This window comes from Hesperophylax consimilis, chromosome 26 (genome assembly GCF_061612785.1).
Source record: "Hesperophylax consimilis isolate HC1 chromosome 26, BYU_Hcon_1.0, whole genome shotgun sequence".
NCBI classification, from domain to species: domain Eukaryota; kingdom Metazoa; phylum Arthropoda; class Insecta; order Trichoptera; family Limnephilidae; genus Hesperophylax; species Hesperophylax consimilis.
Window position 1 is genome coordinate 14,488,951 of NC_142861.1, and position 22,886 is coordinate 14,511,836.

A 22,886-nucleotide genomic window follows, 5' to 3' on the forward strand; every position below is an offset into this window, starting at 1 on the left:
TTATTCACATAAAATAAAAACACGATTCTAAATCTACACACTGATATATCAACCCATCGGCATACCTGCCGCCAAGATTGGGGGGCTGCACTTTTTTCGCATCGGCATATTGCCCGCCCCATTGGGGCGACTAAAACTTTTCCCACATACTTAGATACAGGGTTTTCCAATAAGAGGTGTTATTTTGAATAGCCCGCTATTTCGGTAGATGTTACTTTTGAAGCTGTCATTTTTTGACATTTGACAAGTAGAAACTACGCCATTAATAAAAATGGAACGATACACGCTTCAACAATGCATTTAAATTATTAAAATTCACTTGAGTGAATCAAATGCAAATCATCTTGAGTGATGAGGCCCATTTCCACCTCGGTGGCTTCGTCAACAAGCAAAATTGTCGCATCTGGGGCTCGGAAAACCCAAGAGTTATTGTTGAAAAGCCTCTCTATCCTCAACGTGTGACTGTTTGGTGCGGTTTATTGTCCGGCGGAGTCATTGGACCTTACTTTTTCGAAAATGAGGCTGGAGCAACAGTTACGGTGAATGGATTGCGCTATCGAGAGATGATTAATGATTTTTTATGGCCGGAATTGGATGGTATTGATCTAGACAACGTTTACTTTCAACAAGACGGCGCTACGTGCCACACAAGCAACGAAACCATTGATCTTTTACGATTGAATATCAAAATAATACCTCTTATTGGAAAACCCTGTAGTTCACAATATAATTATAATGTATATAAAAGCATAAAAAGTGTTTAATTTTGGTAAATATGGGGTGCAATACTGCACAGTAATAATCTTTCTCAAGTATGCACGGATGTCAATACAAATTAGTATGCCGATGGGTTAAAGAAATTATGGTTTGAAATGATTGAGAAATCTTTGAAAATTTAACCGTTGTACGTGAACGTCCCAGCAGTCGGGTTACGAGCCACCGTGTCCCATATGCGGACATCACAACAGTTGTACGTAGCAACGAAACTTCATGTGTTTGTTAAGTATTTAAAATAAAATAAAATAAAGTAAAATATCTTTTTTGGGAAGAATTCGCCAAAAACTGTCCGAAAAAACTGCAATCACCATTTATAACTCCATTATTGCTCCACATTTTAATTACTGCTCAACTATCCTTTTCCTGTGCAACGACCGAGAGCAAAATAAATTTCAAATTCTTCAAAATAGGGCATTGAGAATAATACTCAGACGAAATAGGTATTCAAAAGTAAATAAAATGTTAAACGAACTAAATTGGCTAACGGTGAAACAGATGTTGACCTTGAACACGATGATATTTTTACACAAAATTGTAAACAACCTGCTACCCAAATATTTTTCGAATAAAATTGTATACAACAAGGACATACACAAACATAAAACTAGGACGTACAATCAAATTAGACTACCAAAGTAGGACAAAGCGAATACCCAGAATAGTATATTATATAAAGGGATGAAATACTATAACGCGCTGCCGGAAAACCTTAAGTCTGCCCCAATTGAAAAGTTCAAGATGTTGTGTAGGAGCCACATCAAGCAAGAAAAAAAAACATAGTATATTTGTATGCAATAATTAATTAGTCATTTGTAAACTTAAATGTACAAATTACTAAAAAAAAAAAAAAAAAAAAAAAAAAAAAAAAAAAAAAAAAAAAAAAAAAGTATTTTAGTAATGTGATAACAAAGCTTTTTTCAAACAAAAATAATCAACATTGCTTATTGTATCATTTTAGACTTAAGACCCCCGGCACCTGGGAGCACATCATCAATCAGATTGGCATGTTCTCATACACCGGCCTGACGGAGGCGCAAGTCCGCTGCCTCATCGATAAGCACCACGTTTACCTGCTGAAGACCGGACGTATCAGCATGTGCGGCATCAACACCAACAACGTCAAGTACACCGCGCAGGCATTCTACGACGCCATCGCTAGCTTCCCCGAATAGACGACAGTTAATGTTGTTGACGCGGCAGCCAATTTCTTTCTAAACTAGCTTAAATTATAGATAATCTTCACAAAGATGATTTTTAAATATTTCACCATGTTGCCATGTCGACTTTTTAAAATAACAAGGTTTCATTTGACCCAGCAATGTCATTGGATCCGTCGTAAATCATTGCATACGCATTGCTCGATTCGTTTAAAAATTAACTAAAACACTAAGGGGGTATTTCACTATCTCTGATTATGTTCTGACTAAGCACTAATCCGCGGATTAGTCATTTTTTCGTTTTCACTATATCTGAATAACGCTAATGCTCGGGTTAAAGTTCGATTTGACTAATCAGTGCTCGAACCTCACGTTAGGCGCTATTCCTCGAATCAAAGATGGCGTCAAAACATTCCGAGTTTGACAGCGGAGAAGTGAGTCGAATTTTGTTGAATGAATTTGAATGCTTGTATGATCCATCCTGAATTATTTGATTGTGTTCAAAATAAGAAACAATGTATTAATTCGACACGAATCTATCTAAAATGACCTGATAATTAACATAACATAACCATAAAAATGCACACTTTGCGGTGTGCAGACTGTGACGCATGACAGCCGTGGCAGTAGATGGAGTAACTGCAAACATTTTGCGATGTTGCCAGACTATTTCGAGTGTTATCTATCCGGAAGCTCGGAAACAATGGTGAAACGGTCGCCGTTGAATAAAGAAGTTATTCTGATCTTTAAAGCCAGCCAACGGATAGCTAGTCAGATATTTAGCCCGACATAGTGAAATACCCCCTAACTCTTGTATTCAAAACAATAAAAGAGTGTATAATATTATACGCTTCGATTTCTATGTGCTTGAGTGGAAACATTCGACATTCTGGTTATGTTCTGTCTCTTTCGTATTCATCCAGGATGTGTGAAACGAAAGGACTAAAGAGTTCTTGATACACTCTACTAATATAAGGTTTAATTTCAAATTGAGAATGACTTTTAATTGAATGTCAGTAGAGACTTTTCAAATAGCAAGTAACAAACACCAATGTGTTCTCTAGTGTTACAATGTAGATAATATTCAAAACTTAGTTACTAATAACATTGGCGTTTATTTGAAGTGATAGAAATATGAACTAACATTATTTTTGAGTGTTGCTGTGAACATATAATAATTTTTTGCTAGATCTTAATTGAATATGGCTGCTGCTTAGTTGAATACTATTTTCCGAACGCTTTTAATTTGCTTTTAAATAATTGCCATGTTTTGGGGGGTACCATAACAAATGTTTCCGCATTTATTAGGGTTTATAATATTAGAAAATATGTAAACACTAATTGATATTAAAACTCTCCTAAACATGGCAATATGTAATATAATACTGCAAGCTATTTCATTCCGTACTTATTAATATCATATAATTATTCAAAGTTCACCTGTTAAGTATTTATATAAGCATAATATTATTCTATAGAATAACCAATATGAAAATGAGTAAATTATTCATTTTAAATTAAATATAATTGCACAAAATTAAGCAAAGTATAGTTTATTACAAACAATGTCTATTCGTACGAAATATTAAATAATATTTAATTTTTCACATGTACCAAACATTTTGTTGATATACACGTAATTAGAATAAAATAAATTTGTTTATTACTTTATTGTATATATTTTTAATATATAAAACCAACCGGTTTCTGTTTCACCATATTTAAAAAAAAAAGTTTTATATAACCCTGATAAAGTTTCAGGCACAATAAAGTGATATTAAAAACAAAGTTATTTTATTTAAATTAAATAATATTATATATTTTGGTTTACATTTTGACTCAAGTTTTAAACAGAGGTATTAAGTGAAGCAATAAAAAATTATAATAAAAGATGTATGTATTATTTATTTATATTAAATACAATACAGAAAAGTTATTTTTATTTTCATAGATGTTTTATTTTATTTTTGTATTGCTTTACGTTTATTTCAATGGTGCTTGCTAGCTTTTATTATGTTATTTAAATAAATATTCAATTAATTTGAAATATTGTAAAGCATTTTAATTTTGTGAAAATACTTACATTTTAACTGGTCTATTTTATTTCGATGTAAATATTATATACCAATAAATACCTTTTTTATAAAACATTCTAGAAATTTTGTTTGTAATGGATATTATATTACTACATCAATCATTTTTTGATTTAATATTTGTGTATCATTATAATTTATATTAATTTGAATAAATCAACACAAAATTACTCATTTATTGTGTATATTATTTTATCTCTTTAACCCTAGATAACTAAACTGTTATCATTGTTTCATTGTAACTACACTTTCGTTGAGTGGACTACGCAATAAAACACTAGAAATAAATCAAAAATATTTAATTAAGATAGGAACTTGTTACATGGCACAAAAGTAAGGTTTATAATTAACAAATTAATATCAGTCTACACAGTGACCACACATGTAAACATTATGTGGACCACAAATAGCCTTTCTACATCTGGTGCAACGGTGTTTTGTCATCCTCCAGGCCTTGGATGGACACGGGTAGCTAATTTTACGCACGTTTGACTTAGATGGAACCGGAGCTTCTACTGTAGAAGATTCGCCAACATTAATAATAAATATAAGATTATATGAACGTACGTACCTTAACAATAAAATTGTTGATATAACTAAACTTTCGTCCAGCGGATGACGAGATGGTCATAGGGCATGTCCTAGTATGCGTGTGGCTGCAATCGCGTCACGTGCTGCACTGTTTACTCAAGTTAGGAAAGTAATGAAAGAGTCAAGGTCGGGGAGCGGGGGAAGTAGGTGATTTCGAATTTTGCCGAGTAGCGCGTCGTCGCCTCGACGAGCGATTAGTTATCTAGGGTTAATAAATAAAAACAAAATTTGTTCATAAACTGCATTTGCTACAGCAAAACTCGAAAGGAGACCTATTTTATACTGGAAGACTATACCGGTTGTGGTATAATTTACGAGTTACGTAAGTTTTTAATAAGTTACTCACACGAGCGTTTACATATGCATCCAACTTATGGTAATTAATGCTCACGGAAGTTTACCTTTGAAGTGCTCACAGCGACCGCTATACCCGTAATTTTATCTGCGGTAAGATGGCTTCCCGTAAACAACTATTTGCCGTTGTCAAATTTACGGCCCAAATAAAGTGTTGGCTTGATAGAAACAATTCTCCAAGCGGTTTTGTTACGTTAACGACGGAATTGAATGGAGTTCTTTAATTTTATCCGAATGACAGCAATTGACTTTGAATTCAAATACATAACGCTGTAAACAGAAACGTTGAGATTAGAAAGGATTGGACCGATAATTAAAAAGAAGGATGCTCATTTTTAGAAAGTTTTTTTCCACCTGAAAAATAAATATTTCTTCGCTTTTTGGGATCAGAAAATTTTCTTTCTGTTTACATTCGTTGTCGTAGTGCTTATTTGGTTTCTATCTTGTGTTATTTTTTATATTGTTTTCAGGAGTTAATAATTTACTTACTCTCACTTATTCATCAGATTTTAGTTGATATAGAAAAAAAAAACTAGTTTTAATGATAAAAAAAAACCTACAAAAACCTGTCCTTTAATTTTTGACATCTATTGGAATTTTGGTATCATTTCTTACAGTAAGCGTCCCAACTTATCAAACTTAAGCTGTGAGAACGATGTAAGTTCTTTCTGTCAAAAACTTACGCCTCTTACGACTTCTGTAATTGCCATAAATTACGGTAAGACTGTAAGTATTGTTTACATTGGTAATTTTGCAAAAGTCACTTACGTGAGCGACTTACAGGAAAAAACTTATGCATGTAAAGGTAGCCTAATACTGCAAATATGATTTCCTTTTTTAAATAAAAAAAGCAGTCGAATAACCTAAAATATTAATTTAAAAAAAAATAATGATGCATATTTTAACTTTAAGAGCCAAAACGCCAAAAGTACCAACCAGGATGGGGATTAATAAAAATAAACTTTTCTTTTGGCAGTTTAATCAAAACTGTACAATATAATGTATGGTGTTATAATTCTAATGCTTCTTCTTCTTACGAGTCTACAGCCATAGTCAGGAGTTGCCTCGCTCCAAACCTCTCCTGAACTGGAAGAGAAAATAAAGGAAATATTAATTGTACATGCATTATTAATGTTACCTTCCTCCTTCTTGAGCCAACGTTTCAGCCTATCAATGCCCATCATCAGGTCAAACGTGTAGGATATTGCATACATACATATTTGTATACTGCACTACATCAGTATGCATCGACCCAGAAGTTTCAGACAGAAAACTTGCGCAAATTCCATGATGCCAGAGCTCCCCGATTGAGGAATTTTGCAGCTTCAGCACACAGATATGCTTAAAAGATACACATTTATTGATACTATGGCACGCTCAAGTGAATCAAATACTTGAGTCGGGTTGTGTGAAGAGTCTGAATAACAGAAGAGTGTGTCTGAGACGATGCATGAATGTGAATGAAGCAAGGAATCTATCCCCTCTGGGAAATGGCGTAGTAAGTAAGTATACAATGAAACCTCTATCTATCGTTTTTGAAGGGTCCTATCAGCACAATGTTTGCGGAAGATGCTTAAATGTGTCTTTTGCATACTGTTGGTATAGAGCGGGAGACGTTTAAAAGCGTTTTTTTTTTGTATTTTCGTGCTATTGGTAGATAGCGGGAAAAGCCAAAACGTGTTTTTGTTTAGAGAATTAAAAATTAGACACCAGATCTCTTGAGATATGAACTAGGTGGCAATTCATAGAATTATTGAATTAGTTTATTGTCGGGTGGCAAACTGTGGTCATGCAGCGGTAACATTTCTTCAGTGTTGTAGTGATATTCTTTGGTTCAAGGTTTAAAACGTTCTCCATTTTCGTTTCTGCTTCAATTCCACTGTTACAAATTATTTTTCTTCAAAAAAATATTATGAATTTCATATAAAATATCTATAATTGTGAAACATAATTTTGCGCACAAATCTGATAAAATTTCCCGCTTTACGGAGTGGATTGATAAAAAAACTACCCACAAACATTGTGTTAACATAAACCATGAATGCGGGAAAACAATGTATACCTACAGAAAAATACTACATTCATACATCTAATATTATAAAAAGATACATATTTCACATATAAAATGAATGTGTTCCAATAAAAATCCTGCGATTCCTACAAACGCTTGGCTACATCAACACATTTTCCATCAGGATTTTTTTCCACATCTTCGACAATTGTTAATATTTCTTAAAAAGTGTGCACTTTTTTCACTGGACGGTTCATTTTTAAGGTTAAAAACTAAAAAGTATAGAAACAACGTTTTAGTTAACGACAATTAACGTCAGAAGCGGCCGCTCTATTTTTGCAAGTTTTGTGGAAATTAATTCGGGACTAGAAGAAATGAACGACACATGCAGGAAATTGATTATACGAGGAACGATTGCGACAATTCACTGTTTTAATATTTTCGTTAAAAAAACTGATTAGAATTCCAATATACGCAACATCGTTGTACCAGCATTACATTAAACTCAAAATATCTCAAATTAAGATATAAATAGAGAAAATTGGACTCACCAACATCCATTTGAGTGATGTCCCATACACCGAAGTTCTTGGCTTTGAAGTCTCCCCCAGCCGCGTAGACAAATGGATTTTCTGGGCACACCGACAAACACTGCGCCGCCCCGATGGCAAGGGCTTTCTCCGATACTAACACGGGTTGGGCTCTGAAAAGGTAGAAATTAAATACATCAATTAAATTCACATTAGTACTAATAAAGTTTAGGAGGCCAAGAAAATGTAGAGTCTAGGATGCAGAGGAAGACATGGCACGGTCAAATGAACCAAATACTTGGATGAGGTAAGGCTCTCGTATACGAATCTGGAGGTTGCGAGTGCAAATCCCGGCGTGCGCAAGTAAATTTAATCATTGAAGACAATATTAACAACTCTCAAATGAAAAATGTGAAACAGAAAAGACAGAAAAAGTCGCATCTAAGAATTGAAGCCAGTATCTCTTCCTTGATGGAGAAGTACTCTGACCACTAAGTTAATTCGACCATACCAACATACATAATTTAAACTACGCTACCAACCTTATCTTCATTTTCTAAACGCATATTTTTATTGGCTGCTATCTTTGCATTCTATGATTGCAAGATTCTACCCGAACTAGTGGCAGTCCATCCTAGTCCTTGGTCGACCGTGAAAAGATTTGTTGATTTGATCAATGAGCTGTCAGCTCAGTCAGCATCCGTGATGGGCGTAACAAGCGACTATAGATATATACACTCTGTAGACCGTGCTTTTCAAATCTCGTTATCGCGACAGAGAAATAGAGGTGTTAGTTGCTGAAATAGGCTGCCATTGCATCAGTCCTATCAAATTATCATCAGTCCATTTCATATTACCGTATATTATGAGGGGCATCTCGAGACTCGTTCTCCCTTCCACACAATTGATACATATGTAGTGACTCGCTACGCATAATACAAGCCATTCACGCGCATGCCCGGGAATCTTTGAGATTGGAAGCGAGAACACGCCGCCATTCCCACAGCATCTAGAATCGTCCGGGCGGCTCCACCAAGATGCGCGCTTTTATAAAGGCCGCGTCTGCCGCCAATTGCTCAGTCTACTAGTACACACGCACCGCGCCTGCCGCTGACTGCTAAGTCTACTAGTACTCACCCGCCACGCACCAGCCGTTTGAGGCCGGCCTAGCGCACCACCAGCCTCCACTGGCATGGTGTCGAGCCACAAACCCATAGCTTTGACCACACTCCGGAATTAACCACCATTTATCATCACCACCCACGATGTCGAGCATCGGCCTGGGGAAATTGCCGCCGTTTATCTTTACCATCCAACAGAATGGGGAATTCGCCACCGTTCATCTCCACCTCCCACGGTGTCGAGAATCTCATTGGAGGACCGTGAAGGTCTGTGATCTTCAGCACGAGCTGACCACAACACCGTTGTGATGTGACCTAGGCGACAAACATCCCAGTGTGATGCATACACTGATACTGTCCATGTAATAAATACTGCAATACCTACATCAGATCTTTCATTGCCTACTTACAATTATTCACACATTTATTGTCTACGTTAACACGGAAGTGGCGCATAGATCTATCTGCGGCTTTTTTTTCTATTTTTAAAAGTACCCAATCAAAGATCAGGTACTTTTGGCCCAATCACTTCGCTGGTCGTGATCCACCAGGGTCTTGTAAAATGATCGATCGATCGAACCCAGGACCAGTGCATCCTCTATATGATGGTTAGAAGTAACTTACTCTGAGATGTCCCAAGTTTTCATATTTCCTTCGTTGGATAATGTGACCATCAATCCGGGGCATTGCGAGCTGAGGGAGAGGCCTGAAACCCATAAAATTTTTACATTAATAACAAGAAACAATACCATTTAGTGATTCCCCTTGGCCGGGAAATCTGTCAGTCTTCAGCCCCTTATGTAACAGCATAATTTATAGTCTGACTAACTGCCCTACCTACCTACGCGTGGTAACACATGTAAAATATTGTACCTGAATTTTGTGGGAACATCTCATTCGACAACGACTGAAGCCCAAGACTGGCTCGCAGACCTAGATGTCTCCCTCCGCCCCCCCACCATACGAAAGAAGAAGAAACAATAATTGCTTGAAGAGTTGTCAATAACAAGATTTGGGGGGAAGACTGGAAGAAAGCCAATCACTAAAAAGGCTACTCTATAATAAACCTGCAGGAAGAAGGGGCCTTGGGAGGTCCAAAATTAGAAGGTTAGATGATGTGGGGGCAAACGTAACAGCAGCAAGGCAAAGGAACTAGAGGTGGCCAAGACTCTCATGAAAATACAAATTCTAGAGTAATAGCGCAGACCCACGAAAAGTCACACGATATTATGTTAGTAAATATAGTTCGTTAGTAAATAACGCTTTCTTGAAAATGGATAAAATGCAGACCCTTGAAAAATCACGAAATCTAACTTTACTTGTCAAAATAAATTAACCCCTAAGAAATTTAAATAAAATAAATACACTTCAAATATACAAGTTAACAGTACTATATTATTACAACGGTTACTATGTAGGTTAATAGTTCTATTGTTCATTGAACCAGCATTACAGACAGACACAACCGAAATTAGCATTTTTTATTTACATCTTTTGTAAATCTTGCAGATGGTAATATTGTGCACTATGCATTATGCATTATTAAAAATGGATTAGCCACTGGAATGCCGAGTTTCCGCCAAATACAAGTCCCATCATGTGCCAGCGATAGTGCAGTTAAACTTCTTAGCTTATTCGCTACGAACAAGCTGGCATTCGACAGATACAAATGTAAGATATCTTTTGCGGATGACTTGGCATTAATTGAATACATAGTATAATTTCCGTACCTGTTACTTCTCCTTCGTGAGCCTTTATCGTCCACAGGGCTTCCTCTTGCCGGCAGTCAAAGTAGCTCACATTACCATCGATCGTGCTAGCCTACAAAACAGAACATAATTACAATCAGAATATCTTGGATTTGGCATGGAGGCCACGGGAGTGAGAGGAATGGCAATGATGAAACATAATAAGCCAGTGAGTGTAAAGAGTCTTTATAAAATGGAAAGAGTGAACCCGAACCTTACCTCAATTATGGAATTGAGCATAAGAACAAATTGTAAAAATGACTTGTGACCTCATGTGATTATTTACAAACATTGAGCAAGAGTTCGGCGTGTTTCCCGACTGTATATCAGTTCTGAAGGGATCAATGATCAGGGCCGGTCCTATGCGGGCGCAATTGGAGCAGTCCGCTCCGGGTACCGAATTGTCAAGGCGCTGATAATATCTAACACTTAACAGTTCTGACACATCACCCTTGAGATTATTTTTCTATCCCTACATTATATAGATGTCACCTGTGACAGGTAAAAACATTTTTATTTTTAAAACAGCGCTATCTGTTGGACTTAAAAGCAACACGCGCTATTGTTTTGTTTCTGTGCTTCTATCTGCACAGATAAACTGAGCCACAGCAAAGCGTGGCGTGGTACAGCTATTTCCAAATAATTGTGTTCTGTCTAGTGGCCGGTGTAAGCGCATTGTATAGCTTTGTTGCAAAGAATATAAAATTTCTTTGGCCAAAAGTTGTTTTAGCGAAAGAGCTAAGTAAGGGATTATGCTCTTGGTATCTACTGGTGATAGTATCACGAGCAGTTTGGACATTGTCACAAATAGTTCTATGTCCAAAGAGGTATGCTAGTATGTTTAAAGAGGTATGGTAGTATGTTTAAAGAGGTATGGTAGTATGTTTAAAGAGGTATGCTAATATGTTTAAAGAGGTATGCTAGTATGTTTAAAGAGGTATGCTGGTATGTTTAAAGAGGTATGCTAGTATGTTTTTGATGTAAAGTTGCCTTGTGTCCAAAACAGATTCTCCTAAAAATTTCATCCGAACTGCTTGTGATTGGTAGTTTTAGAATAATCTTTATAATATAATTGCAGCAATCGATACTACTACAGTAGAACCCCGTTAATTCGAACCCCGATAATTCGAAAAAACGCGTAATTCGAAATTTTCGCAAAAAAAATTTCCGCTGAAAAATTTTTTCATACAAATTTTTTTTTAATTCGAAATTCGTTAATTCGTAATTCGAAATTTATTTTTGTCCGCGCACGAAAATTTGTTCGTGTAATTCGAAAAAATTTGATTTTTGCGAAAATAAATCATAATATTTCGTACATCTGAATCTAAAAGTCAGCCGTGGCGGTAAAACGCCGAAAAATGTATTTTTACGTGGTTATACATCGTCCTAATTAGTATTATTATTTTGTAAATCTGAATCGATTTACACTGGAATGTCGTATTTTTTCAAATTTATTTCGAATATCCGAGTTTAAAGGGCCGAGAAAATACATTTTACGCGGATATATGTCGTAGTTTTACGAGTTTACGCCAAATATCTGCATTTAAAGGGTCGGCCGCGACGAAACTCGGCCACGTAATTTCGATTTACGCGTAAATATATCGTATTTTTACTAACTTTACTTCGAATATCCGCGTTGAAAAAATACGGCGCGACGGAAATCGGCCGAAAAGTTTCGATCCATGCCAAAATATGACATATTTTTACGAATTTACTTCAAATATCTGAACTTAAAAGGCCGGCCGCGACGAAAAACTGCCGACAAAATTCGATTTACGCGGAAATATATCATATTTTTACGAATTTATTTCGAATATCTGAATTTGAAGAGCCGGCCGCGACGGAATACGGCCGCGAATTCTCGTTTTACGGGGAAATATATCGTATTTTTACGAATTCAAATTCAGATATTTGAAATAAAGGGCCGGCCGCGACAGAAAATTACCGCGAAATCTCGATTTACGCGGAAATATATCGTATTTTTACGAATATCTCAATTTAAAGGGTAGGCCGCGACCGAAATCGGCAGCAAGATCTCGATTTACGCGTAAATATATAGCATTTTTACGAATTTATTGCGAATATCTGAATGTACAGGGCCGGCCGCTACGGTAATCGAACGCGAAAATAAAGAAATAATTGGTATTAATACGAATTTACAACTTAAATACCACCCGGATTTGAAGAGGCGGCCGAGAAAATCGATTTTCGGCGTATTTTTTTTTTTTTTTTTTTCATAAAATTTCGAATTACGTGGGAATTCGTTAATTCGAAATTTGATTTTTGATGTCCGCTGGATTTCGAATTAACGAGGTTCTACTGTAGTATGTTCCAGAAAGAACGCACATATTAAAATGCACGGACTTTAAAACTTCGAGACGTTTTTTCACAAAACACATTTGGTTATGTAGTGTTAATAATACCGTCCGCCGCCGTATACGAGTACCTACTTGCGACGTCCGAAGCGAACTACACACGAAAATAATATTGCTGGTTTAGCGAAGTGCATTACGCGCACTCGCCAGAAGTGTCTAGACAAAGGGTCTAGGCATAATCCCAACGCTGCAGAAACTACTAGAAGAATCTAGTTTCAGCTAGTGCCCGTAGTTTACCAGCGGTCTCACACAGTTACTACGACCACCGGCCTAGCTATATAAAAAGGCCTGGCGCAGCGAGTGGGCAGTACTAACAATTAGCACTCCGTCACGTAAACACCCGCGCCGTAACCTTGACCTAGTCAATTGCATTCTTACGCGAAATATCGTAGTAAATAAATAAACACTTTATCATGTCTGTACAATTGTGATTTGTTCATTCTAAAATAAATGTGCCGATTGAAATTAACCGAGACTTTCATTTAGTACACCAGATAACCACATAATTATGCTACATCCGCCGATGAATCACATATGCGGCAGCCACTTAGATCGGTAACCGGATAAAATAGACCAGTGACAAAACAGAAGATGATCCAATAAATTGTTAGTTTGGGTTAGATAAGTTGTTGTTTGCTTTCCCATCACTGTCTCTTGTACATTCTGTTTTGTCCTGGAAGTGTGTAGATTAGATTAATGAGAGCACTGTCTCTTATATGTTCTGTTTTGTCCTGGAAATGTGTAGATTAGATTAATGAGAGCACTGTCTCTTATATGTTCTGTTTTGTCCTGGAAATGTGTAGATTAGATTAATGAGAGCACTGTCTCTTATGTTCTGTTTTGTCCTGGAAATGTGTAGATTAGATTAATGAGAGCACTGTCTCTTATATGTTCTCTTTTGTCCTGGAAATGTGTAGATTAGATTAATGAGAGCACTGTCTCTTATATGTTCTGTTTTGTCCTGGAAACGTGTAGATTAGATTAATGAGAGCACTGTCTCTTATATGTTCTGTTTTGTCCTGGAAATGTGTAGATTAGATTAATGAGAGCACTGTCTCTTATATGTTCTCTTTTGTCCTGGAAATGTGTAGATTAGATTAATGAGAGCACTGTCTCTTATATGTTCTGTTTTGTCCTGGAAACGTGTAGATTAGATTAATGAAAGCACTGTCTCTTATATGTTCTGTTTTGTCCTGGAAACGTGTAGATTATATTAATGAGAGCACAACTCACGGCAAAGCAGAACGGTTTGAGCCTGTCCCAGGTGACCTTCTCCACTTCTGAGGAGACGCTCCACTCCTTGTGTGCGTCGGTGCTGCGGCAGTCGGAAACTCGCACCTTCCCATCGCAGCACCCCGACAGCAGGCTCTGCGACTCCAGCGGGTGCCACTCTAAACTTTGTACCTGTAATGTAACAATTTTATTAATTAACCTAGGTCCTTCCAAATACGCCAGAAAAATATCTAAGCATACATTTGAAATACAATAAGATAGGAACTCAATAATTATTATTTAAAGACGAAAGGCTAAATTCATATTATGTCAATGTCTTTATCAGCCTCCCATCTCTCGTGAACATACACCCAAAATTCATCGAGCACAACTAATTACGGAGGCAACTTAAATCCACAACAAAACTCATTAATATTAATATAGACGACGGAACAAAGCTTACTTAATTCAGTACTTGACGGCTACACCAAAACTAAACACCGAAAACCTCACTAATTTAACAAACTATTATACTGAAATATCGACCCTAAAACGATTAACATGCGCAAGACGGTATCACTACTACATACATAAAAACAAACTGCAACAATCTACGCTATGATGTTATACTCTAATGTTGTCGGAAAGGTTTAGTAAATAAGGAGGAAGCGCAACACAAGGAAGGCATAATAACTCAAAAAATAATAAGAACAATACTTTTGGTCATGAAAAACTCAAATCATATCATAATTCCCAAATATTTTATCTCATCCTTTTATTTGTAGGGTTTACTTTCCAGAATATGTATTACAATTTTGTACAGTGTATTTATTCATTTTCTCACTTTCAAGTACCGTGACTTTGTACTTGCAGAATTAAAGTACTTTATAGAAGAGACTTATTTATAATCACCTTATCTTCAAAGACCGAAAGCTTTGTGTGAGGTTCCCCTTGGTCTATGTCCCACAGCAAGACTGTCTGGTCAACGGAACCACTGGCCAATATGTGACTGGAAACAAAATGAACAAATAATTATTTCAATCAATGTACAGGCGTCAGGTAAGAATGCTGTCCTTGTTTTACCGGTATTACAATGGAAGATGCTCCGAGGAACTAGCGTCATTGATTCCTTCCGCACCGGTGCATAGTTAAGAAACATGCCAAACGCGTGCCCAACATTTGTCACATAAGAACAGGTATTTCCTACGATTTGCTCTTGAGTTCAACAGCGCGGCTATGGAATGATTTTCCAGCCTCTGTGTTTCCTCCATCCTACAACACAGGTCTGTGCAAGACCCATGTAGTTATTAAAAAAAAAAAGATCTCAAAGGTCACGGGTTCGATCTCCAGTTGCAACCGTTACCTTTCAATTTTCTGGGTCTTTGTCTCTTTCGTGTTTTCTTTAAGAGTTCTTTTGTTGAAATTACCAATAATTAAATTATTATTTTATAAACTTGATTATTTTATTTACTGTAAAATGAGTATGTAATATCTAAGTGTTAATGGAAAGGAGAATATTAAGAGACACAATCAATCTGTGAAATATGGGGGACCCTAGTGGGCCCCCCTTCTAGTGATATTTATATTTCATTCACAAAAATATTTCAAAGATAGCGTAAAAATTTGGATCAAAATTAATGATAGGGCCTTTACCGGTGCACTCATCCAAATTCGCAGTTATTGATGCAACCTAATTATTGTATGTATTTTCATATTATTTTAGGTATATTATTAGGACTATAAACTAACTTGGTAAATGATGTATTGATATTGATGCTACCTAACTATTGAGTGTTCGTATTGTTATATAATTGTAGGTACGTTATAGTACTATAAATAAACTTGGTAGATAGCTGCCTCAACACAGGCTAAGCCTAGTGAGGCGGGCTATGATAAACCTTAACACATAACTACATTAACATTTCTATTATTTACATTTATTTTACCTACTGTTTATATATTACTTTCCGTTGATAAAATTATATACTCATCTAATTTATAAACAAATGTACACAAAACAGTCTTTCATGTATTTCTATAGTTATAGTTTGAAAATTTGTCACAATAAAGATATTATTATTATTAAAATAACATAACATCAAAATAATAAACACTGTAAAAAAATATTTTAAAGACAAACTCACAAAAAATAAAAATGTTTCCAATTGAATTAATCTTTAGAATAACTCACTTCATGAAAAATAACTCACTTCATTTAAATAAGTTTAAAATCATTTAATTTTTAATTACTTACTTATTGCAATAAAACAATGTACACTCCTCTTCCAGCCACAAGCTAATGCTTCTATGGAAGAGGGGTCCTGAAATATTTTATCTCATATTGTAACAAACAAAAATGTACTTATATAATAAATGTAATAAATAAAAAAAATAAAAAAAAAATTACTTGATTTTTATCTTCAGGTGCGTAAAGGTTAAAGAGTACATAGTTTGTTCGTTAGTTCCTCATTTGGCTGTCTGCAGAGATAAGGTAGTTAGGTTACTTACTCGAAGTTAGCGTTCCATGCAAGATCGAGGACGGCATCTTTGTGACCGAGACTTTTAATCCCCTTCTTTTTATTTTTCTTTCTGCCCAGTTTGTAGGCCGGCTCCAGACAGTCCAAGATGTCCAAGTCCCACACCTGTATAATGGGGTCCATACTGCCGATTGCGCACATGTTGCCTGCAAAATAAACCACCTATTGTTACATACTAGACACTAGAAACAAAGAAAGAATTGGCCGACTGTCGCCGAGCTACAACCAAACTGTACGAACTCTCTAAGCAGCGGAGCCAATGAATGCGTTTTGTTTGTACATATAAATAGAGGCGGGACGTATTTAAAATGTAATTTAAGTGTAATATTGGATTCAAAACCAATTTTACAGAAAATGTGTAATATTTTAATATTGACTAAATATAAACACCACAGAGTTCATTTTTAAAACTAAAGTTGCTCCACATTAAGATTACTGCTCTACCATATTATATTTGGCCAACGAAGGAAACCTAAACAAACTATAAATTATTGAAAACAGAGCTATGCGATGTATACTAAGGAAAGGAAAATATGCAAAAATTAATCAAATGATAGAAGAGCTAAATTGGATTCAAATTAAAAAAAAATCTACATAATGTGTTAATTTTTAAATGTATAACCAAATGCCAAAATACTTCTTGAATGAAACTATTTTTTAATAAAAATATATGTATACATAACCAGAAATGTAAATAGGAATAGGTTGCTGCATATGAGAAAAACAGAGTCATAGAATTGCCTAATGTTTAGAGGACTAAAAATGTGTGATGCCTGTACATAAGTTCGAAGAATTAATGTATTCAAAAGAAATTGTTATGCTTACTGTAAAAATATAATATTTGCTCAAGCCTCAATTATTATATGTTGATATCGTTACTTGTGCAATGAGTTTTATAAGGTAGAAGGTACTTACTGAGGTTGAGGAACATTCACTTGTTGGGATGTTACTTTCACTATAGTTTTGGTTTAACAACTTTTATTCATTGCGATGCATTTGTGACGATTTTCTGATTGATAAATTTGTATAATGTTCAATTTGCATCACGGCTTTTGGCTTTGGACTGACTGCCCGGGCACGGGGGAGAGATCTCAAGGAGAGGAGAAAGGGGGGTCGGGAACAAAATTCATTGCCAGTAAACTAATCCTCTATGAATCAACAATTAGCCATTATTGGCGTAAACATACAAATATACAATAAAATGTAACTATTTTTATGTTACATAAACGTAATTTATTAGTTAATTTGGACTTTGTAATAACAATTATCAGAACTTATTATTGGGTCTTTCTAATAACAATTATTAGGACTTGTTATTGGAATTTCCAATAACAATTATTAGGACTTTCTAATAACAATTATTAGGACATATTATTTGGAATTTGTAATAACAATTATTAGGACTTATTATTTGTACTTTTGATATTACCTGGTTGATCACTGGCTGGATCTCTGTTGAGCCACTCGATACAGAGCGGGAAGCTGGGGAGAAGTGTGTCGTGGTGGACATAGAGGGAACCTTCTTGCTCATTGTACACTGAAACAAAAACACGTCAATAAAATCAGATACAGAAGTTAACGCTAAAGGGCAGTTGTCTGGAACAGCAGGAATACAATTTCGAGTGAAAGAATGAAACTATTATGTAAGTAGAACAGAAAGATTGCTTGATATGGTTTTTAGCTACTTTTAACCCTTAGTGTGCCAGCTAAATTAGCGAGCAGCACGCCACGTGCCGACTGCCACTATTATTGTGTGTAATAACTTATTTGATTTCTGCAAAATTTAATTTTTGTAAGTTGTACCGTCTTGCCAGGTAACGAGTTATCTAAAAAATCACGTGTCACTATGTTTGCACACGCTAATCTGCGAAACCGCCCCACCGATTTCAATTAAATTTTATGAATGTGTATGGTTGGTTCCAGCTTAAAATATAGTATAGTTTTGGACCCGATAGGTGGCGCTGTTTTTCAATTATTTCTCATCCAAAAATACATACAACCACAAATTTTAACTTCCCTACATAGAAGGCGGTCTGTGGCAGGACAACGTCTTATATTATAAAATGCATTCCAAATGGTTAAGTTGAATTCTAACTGGTTTCTAATCTTGTGTTTGTGCTTGCAAAACTCTAAAAGTAGTCGATTGATATCGCTGATAAGTTGTTATTAGTATCAGGAGTGTTTAGAGATGTTTAAATGGTAGAAGTCGGGGACGCCCGAGAAATACTTAACGCAATATCTATGCACTGTAATGAGATACGGAGTCGAATTAAAATCAATGTAATGTAGTTTTTTAACAGTAACATTGTGAAATACAGTAGTGAATGGTGGAAGAAGTCGGAAGCGCCCGAGAAAGACTCGAGCCAAGTGCAGCCTTAGTAAATTTGCTGGCATTCCAAGGGTTAATGACTGGGTCTAAATATACAAGTTTACTTCCCATCGCAATCTTATCCGCTTTTTTCAGCCATATAACATTCACAAAATTGGAGAAGTCAGTTTCACTAGCTCCGCAGCGTTTTTTTTTAAAAGTGAATACCTCACAAGAGTCCCAACTGCTCCCGTCTGGAGCCAGTGAGACTATGGCATCCCCAATTGGGGGATGTTGTGAGGCTGGAGGTAAGTGGGGAAGGGAAAGAGGAAGGTGGGGAAGTACCTGGCTATTCAGATCTAGTCACTAAACACGGCTAAAGCCATTTGGAGCAACGTTTCAATTCTGAATGGTGGTCTTACACCAGGGCGATACTGGTAGTATCTTCCACTCTGGAACGTGCCGCAAATATACTATATATTATTTTAATTAATTAATTGTGAAATAACACAAATTAATCAAATAAAATTTATTTGCGCACGCCGGGTTCGAACCCGCGACCTTCGGAATGGCAGTCCAATGCGTTACCACTGGACTATGCCGGCCGTCCGCGTTGGAACGTTTGTGCAATATTATGTTTAAAAAGTATGAGGGTGAAGACAAATAACACTGTTAGAAATGTGTATGTAATAGGTAGACTTACCATAAACTTCCAGCACACTAGCATCGCCCTGCACGTGTCCTACAAGAACTAAATTGTCAGTAGGTTTGATTATGTCATCTTCTTCATCGCTGTCAGGATCATCAGTCTGAAATAAGTCAACGCAATTTAATTACCTACATGATATTATCCAAGTTTGTCACCAAAATATTTTTATATACGAGGCGTATCCAGAAAGTAAGTGTACTGAATTTTTGTAGGTTACAAATGTTTTTGTTGAAACAAAAAAATTACATGGTTACCGTAGTACATATGTAAGCTATTTTTCGACATAGTCGCCATTCCTCTCAATGCAGGTGGTGAAGCGGGGGATCAACTTTTTGATGCCTTCCTCGAAGTAGTTTCCCGCCAACACCTTCGTCCACTTTTCCACCTCCTCTTTTACCTCCTCGTCGGTTAAAAACCTTTTTCCACCCATGTACAGCTTCAGGGAGGTAAAGAGATAATAATCTGAAGGTGCTAGGTTAAGGGAATGCGCGGGGTGGTTCAGGATATCCCATTTAAACGAGGCAAGCAGTTCCTTCGTGGCGTTGGCCGTGTGTGGTCTGGCATTGTCGTGCAGCAGGCTGACTCCCTTTCTCAGCATGCCTCTCCTCTTATTATGAATCGCCTTCCGCAATTTTTTTAGGGTCTCACAGTATCTTGCAGAGTTGATGGTCTCCACTTGAGGCAGATATTCAATCAAAATTATGCCTTGACAGTCCCAAAACACGGATGCCACGATTTTCTTGGCTGAAATTGTGGTTTTGAACTTTTTGGTGGAGGGTGAAGAGGTGAGAACCGTTTTTAAACTCGCGATACCACTTGTACACACTCGTACAATTCATAGCTTTATCACCATATGCAGTTTTAACCTCATTATAAACCTCAAACGGAGGTTTTTCCTTCCAAACGAGATAACGGATGACGCCGCGTATTTCGCATTTGGCGGGAGATTGGATTGACTTTTTTCACGAAACTTGTTGTCGCGTTGACACTTCTCAACGTACTGACCTTGAACAGGTCTCGTTGCGGAGGGGAAGAGTCAGGCTACACGTAAGTGTAGCCAACATATCGAAAATAAAATTCATTCGGTCGTGAGAGCCTCAGTACACTTACTTTCTGGATATGCCTCGTATTTAAGAAAATTTGATTAAATGTCAAAGTAGTGTTTTTAAAATATAAAACCATTACCTTTATGTGAACTCCTTCCAGATCGCCTTCATTTGTGAATGTTGCTAATGATCCAATGCCAAATACTGATGATGGATTAACTGTAAAAAAATGAGAATACTGGTATAGAGATGCGTTTGATATCATCACAAATATTTATATAAACTAACCATGCAGTTAACTAAAAAGAATGCCGTTTTTCCCTTCTAAAATGTTTTCCCTCCATAATCTGTCTGTCAAAAGTAACTCCTATGCTTTTGTTTATTATACTTTAAAAATAGAACAAATTTTAATGAATATAATACAAGAAAGTATCTACCTATCCTAAATTCTTTATAATAATAATAAGTACTAAGAGAGGAAATTAATGAAACAGTTTACCGGTTTCTGCATCGTAATTTTCAAAGTCAAACTCATCATTAGGATTACTGGGGACCGGGGCGGGGGGTGCTGGGGCTCCTTCATTTTCTGAGTCACTATTTTCTTCCGTATCATTTATCCTAGAAAAAAAAAACATTTTATAATAATGTTTCATAATGTGGTATGATCGCTTGTCCCATTTTATGGTCCTACCTTAAATCTTCAGCAGTTTGTGTGATAATTGCTTGCAGCTCATCTTCTGTCAACTGGATCTGAAAAATAATGCCAATGTTAAGTTAAAGATTTCACAACACACGCAACACAACTAAATGAACTAAAATGTCGAGAAATTGATTTGATAATTATTTTCCTAGCCGCCGCTCTTTTGGGCACAGATGATGGAAATTTCACTTTGTTTCAACAATTACTACAAGAAACAACTGGTTACATGCAAAAAAAAGATTATTAGGTTGAGTTAATTAAGTAATTTAGATCGAAAAGAAACTTACGCAAGTGTCATTCCATACAAAAGTCTTAAATGGCGGCATAAGGTGAATTTTGAACTTTGATTTGATAAAATGTAATTATAATGCATCTTTTACCATCTATTCGGAAGAAAATCGTGGTTTCTTGTGGAAATTAAGTTGCAACGAAGTGTAATTTCCATGCTTATTAAGTGCGGCGGTTAGTAAAATATTTGGTAATTATTTACCTACGACTACCGTTTGAGAAAATATTCCGTACATGTTAGGTTAGGTTGGATTAGGTAGAATTAAATCACAAACCAGTCTATACAAACCTAGCGTAGCCCACAAACTACTTGAAAACTGGGATATAACTCTAAAGGGGACGCGAGCAGGCGTTATTAAAGGGGCAATTTTTTGTAGTAGTAAAAACGGTAGTCGTAGGTAAATATTTACCAAATATTTACCCAGCAAACAACGAGTAATAAAAACTATGATGGTTAAAAGTTGACTTACCTTTTCTGGGACTGCTTTCGCCACATTGCGACGCACAAAACGCACGCATGACACCAGGCCTATATTGGTTGAGTCTTGCTCGTCCATTTTCGAATAAATTTGTGATTGAGGATAGTATTACTTTAGCGACCGCTTCGACAAAACAGGACGGCGCAGCAAAGAACAGTAACCTCAAAATGCCTCAAAACAACACGTGAATTCTGCCGAAGTTGTGAATTGTGACAGCCATAAATATACCACTCTCTAGATCGATATCTTCCGGCTTTTTGTATCCAACAGAATTATACAGTACTTAACCACAGATATACAAGCAGTACCTACCGTGCGGAGCAGAGCAGTAGACAAGGTAGAGGAAACTCAAGGCCATTTAAAAAAAGATGCGAACATAGACAACATAATTGCTCTCAGCCTACTCTATTCATTCACTAGCCCAAAAAAACTATTATAAAAATAAAAATGTCCTTGAAGCAGAAAAATGTCGAAATGTTTTCCAAGGGCAAGGTTCATCTGACTAAGAAAATAAACTTTTACAGTGCATTTCCTTAAGATGAAACTTGTTAATCTGAGAAGAAGAAACCCAAAATGACAAGAAATTTGCAAAAACACTGAAAAAAATTTCCCAAACATGATTGTCCGACAGTACGACGAAAAATTCCGACATTTTTCAGCCTCATGAACTCATGGTTACATATGTTTAAAAATCTTTAATTTCACCAAAACAATAAGATAATACAGGATAACACTAATCAATAACATGAATAAGTTTATCGATATAATAAATAACATTTATACGTTGTGGAGGAAGACATATGTCAAGTATGAAGCATTGTTCAAAAGACCGAACGAATAACCTAAAACT

General features: G+C 36.1%; 2 protein-coding genes across 2 annotated transcripts in view; one reads left to right on the forward strand and one right to left on the reverse strand.

The window, feature by feature from the left end:
- Positions 1–3,835, forward strand: part of Got1 (Glutamate oxaloacetate transaminase 1) — a 35,700-nt gene extending 31,865 nt beyond the window's left edge. Inside the window, exon 9 of the mRNA XM_089647459.1 lies at positions 1,736–3,835. Within this exon, the coding sequence (XP_089503585.1) occupies positions 1,736–1,949 (214 nt within the window). The 3' untranslated portion in view covers positions 1,950–3,835. The remainder of the gene's footprint in view (positions 1–1,735) is intronic.
- A 2,099-nt stretch (positions 3,836–5,934) lies between these two features.
- On the reverse strand, positions 5,935–22,246 carry nclb (PWP1 homolog no child left behind). The gene is made up of 13 exons (XM_089647068.1): positions 22,028–22,246; positions 21,261–21,319; positions 21,069–21,187; positions 20,709–20,788; positions 19,518–19,623; positions 17,936–18,043; positions 16,478–16,652; positions 14,882–14,978; positions 13,991–14,161; positions 10,365–10,455; positions 9,259–9,340; positions 7,535–7,686; positions 5,935–6,058 (listed from the first exon to the last, which is right to left on the reverse strand). Exons 1-13 carry the CDS (start codon positions 22,112–22,114, stop codon positions 6,006–6,008), a joined length of 1,380 nt encoding a protein of 459 aa, XP_089503194.1. The 5' UTR covers positions 22,115–22,246; the 3' UTR covers positions 5,935–6,005.
- Between the last annotated feature and the right edge of the window lie 640 nt (positions 22,247–22,886).

Coding starts and splice junctions, on each gene's coding strand:
- nclb (XM_089647068.1), bottom strand. CDS start 22,114: ATGGACGAGCAAGACTCAACCAATATAGGCCTGGTGTCATGCGTGCGT. Junction 20,789..21,068: donor AAATTACGATGCAGAAACCG/GTAAACTGTTTC, acceptor ATTTTTTTACAG/TTAATCCATCATCAGTATTT. Junction 14,162..14,881: donor TTTCGGTCTTTGAAGATAAG/GTGATTATAAAT, acceptor GTTACATTACAG/GTACAAAGTTTAGAGTGGCA.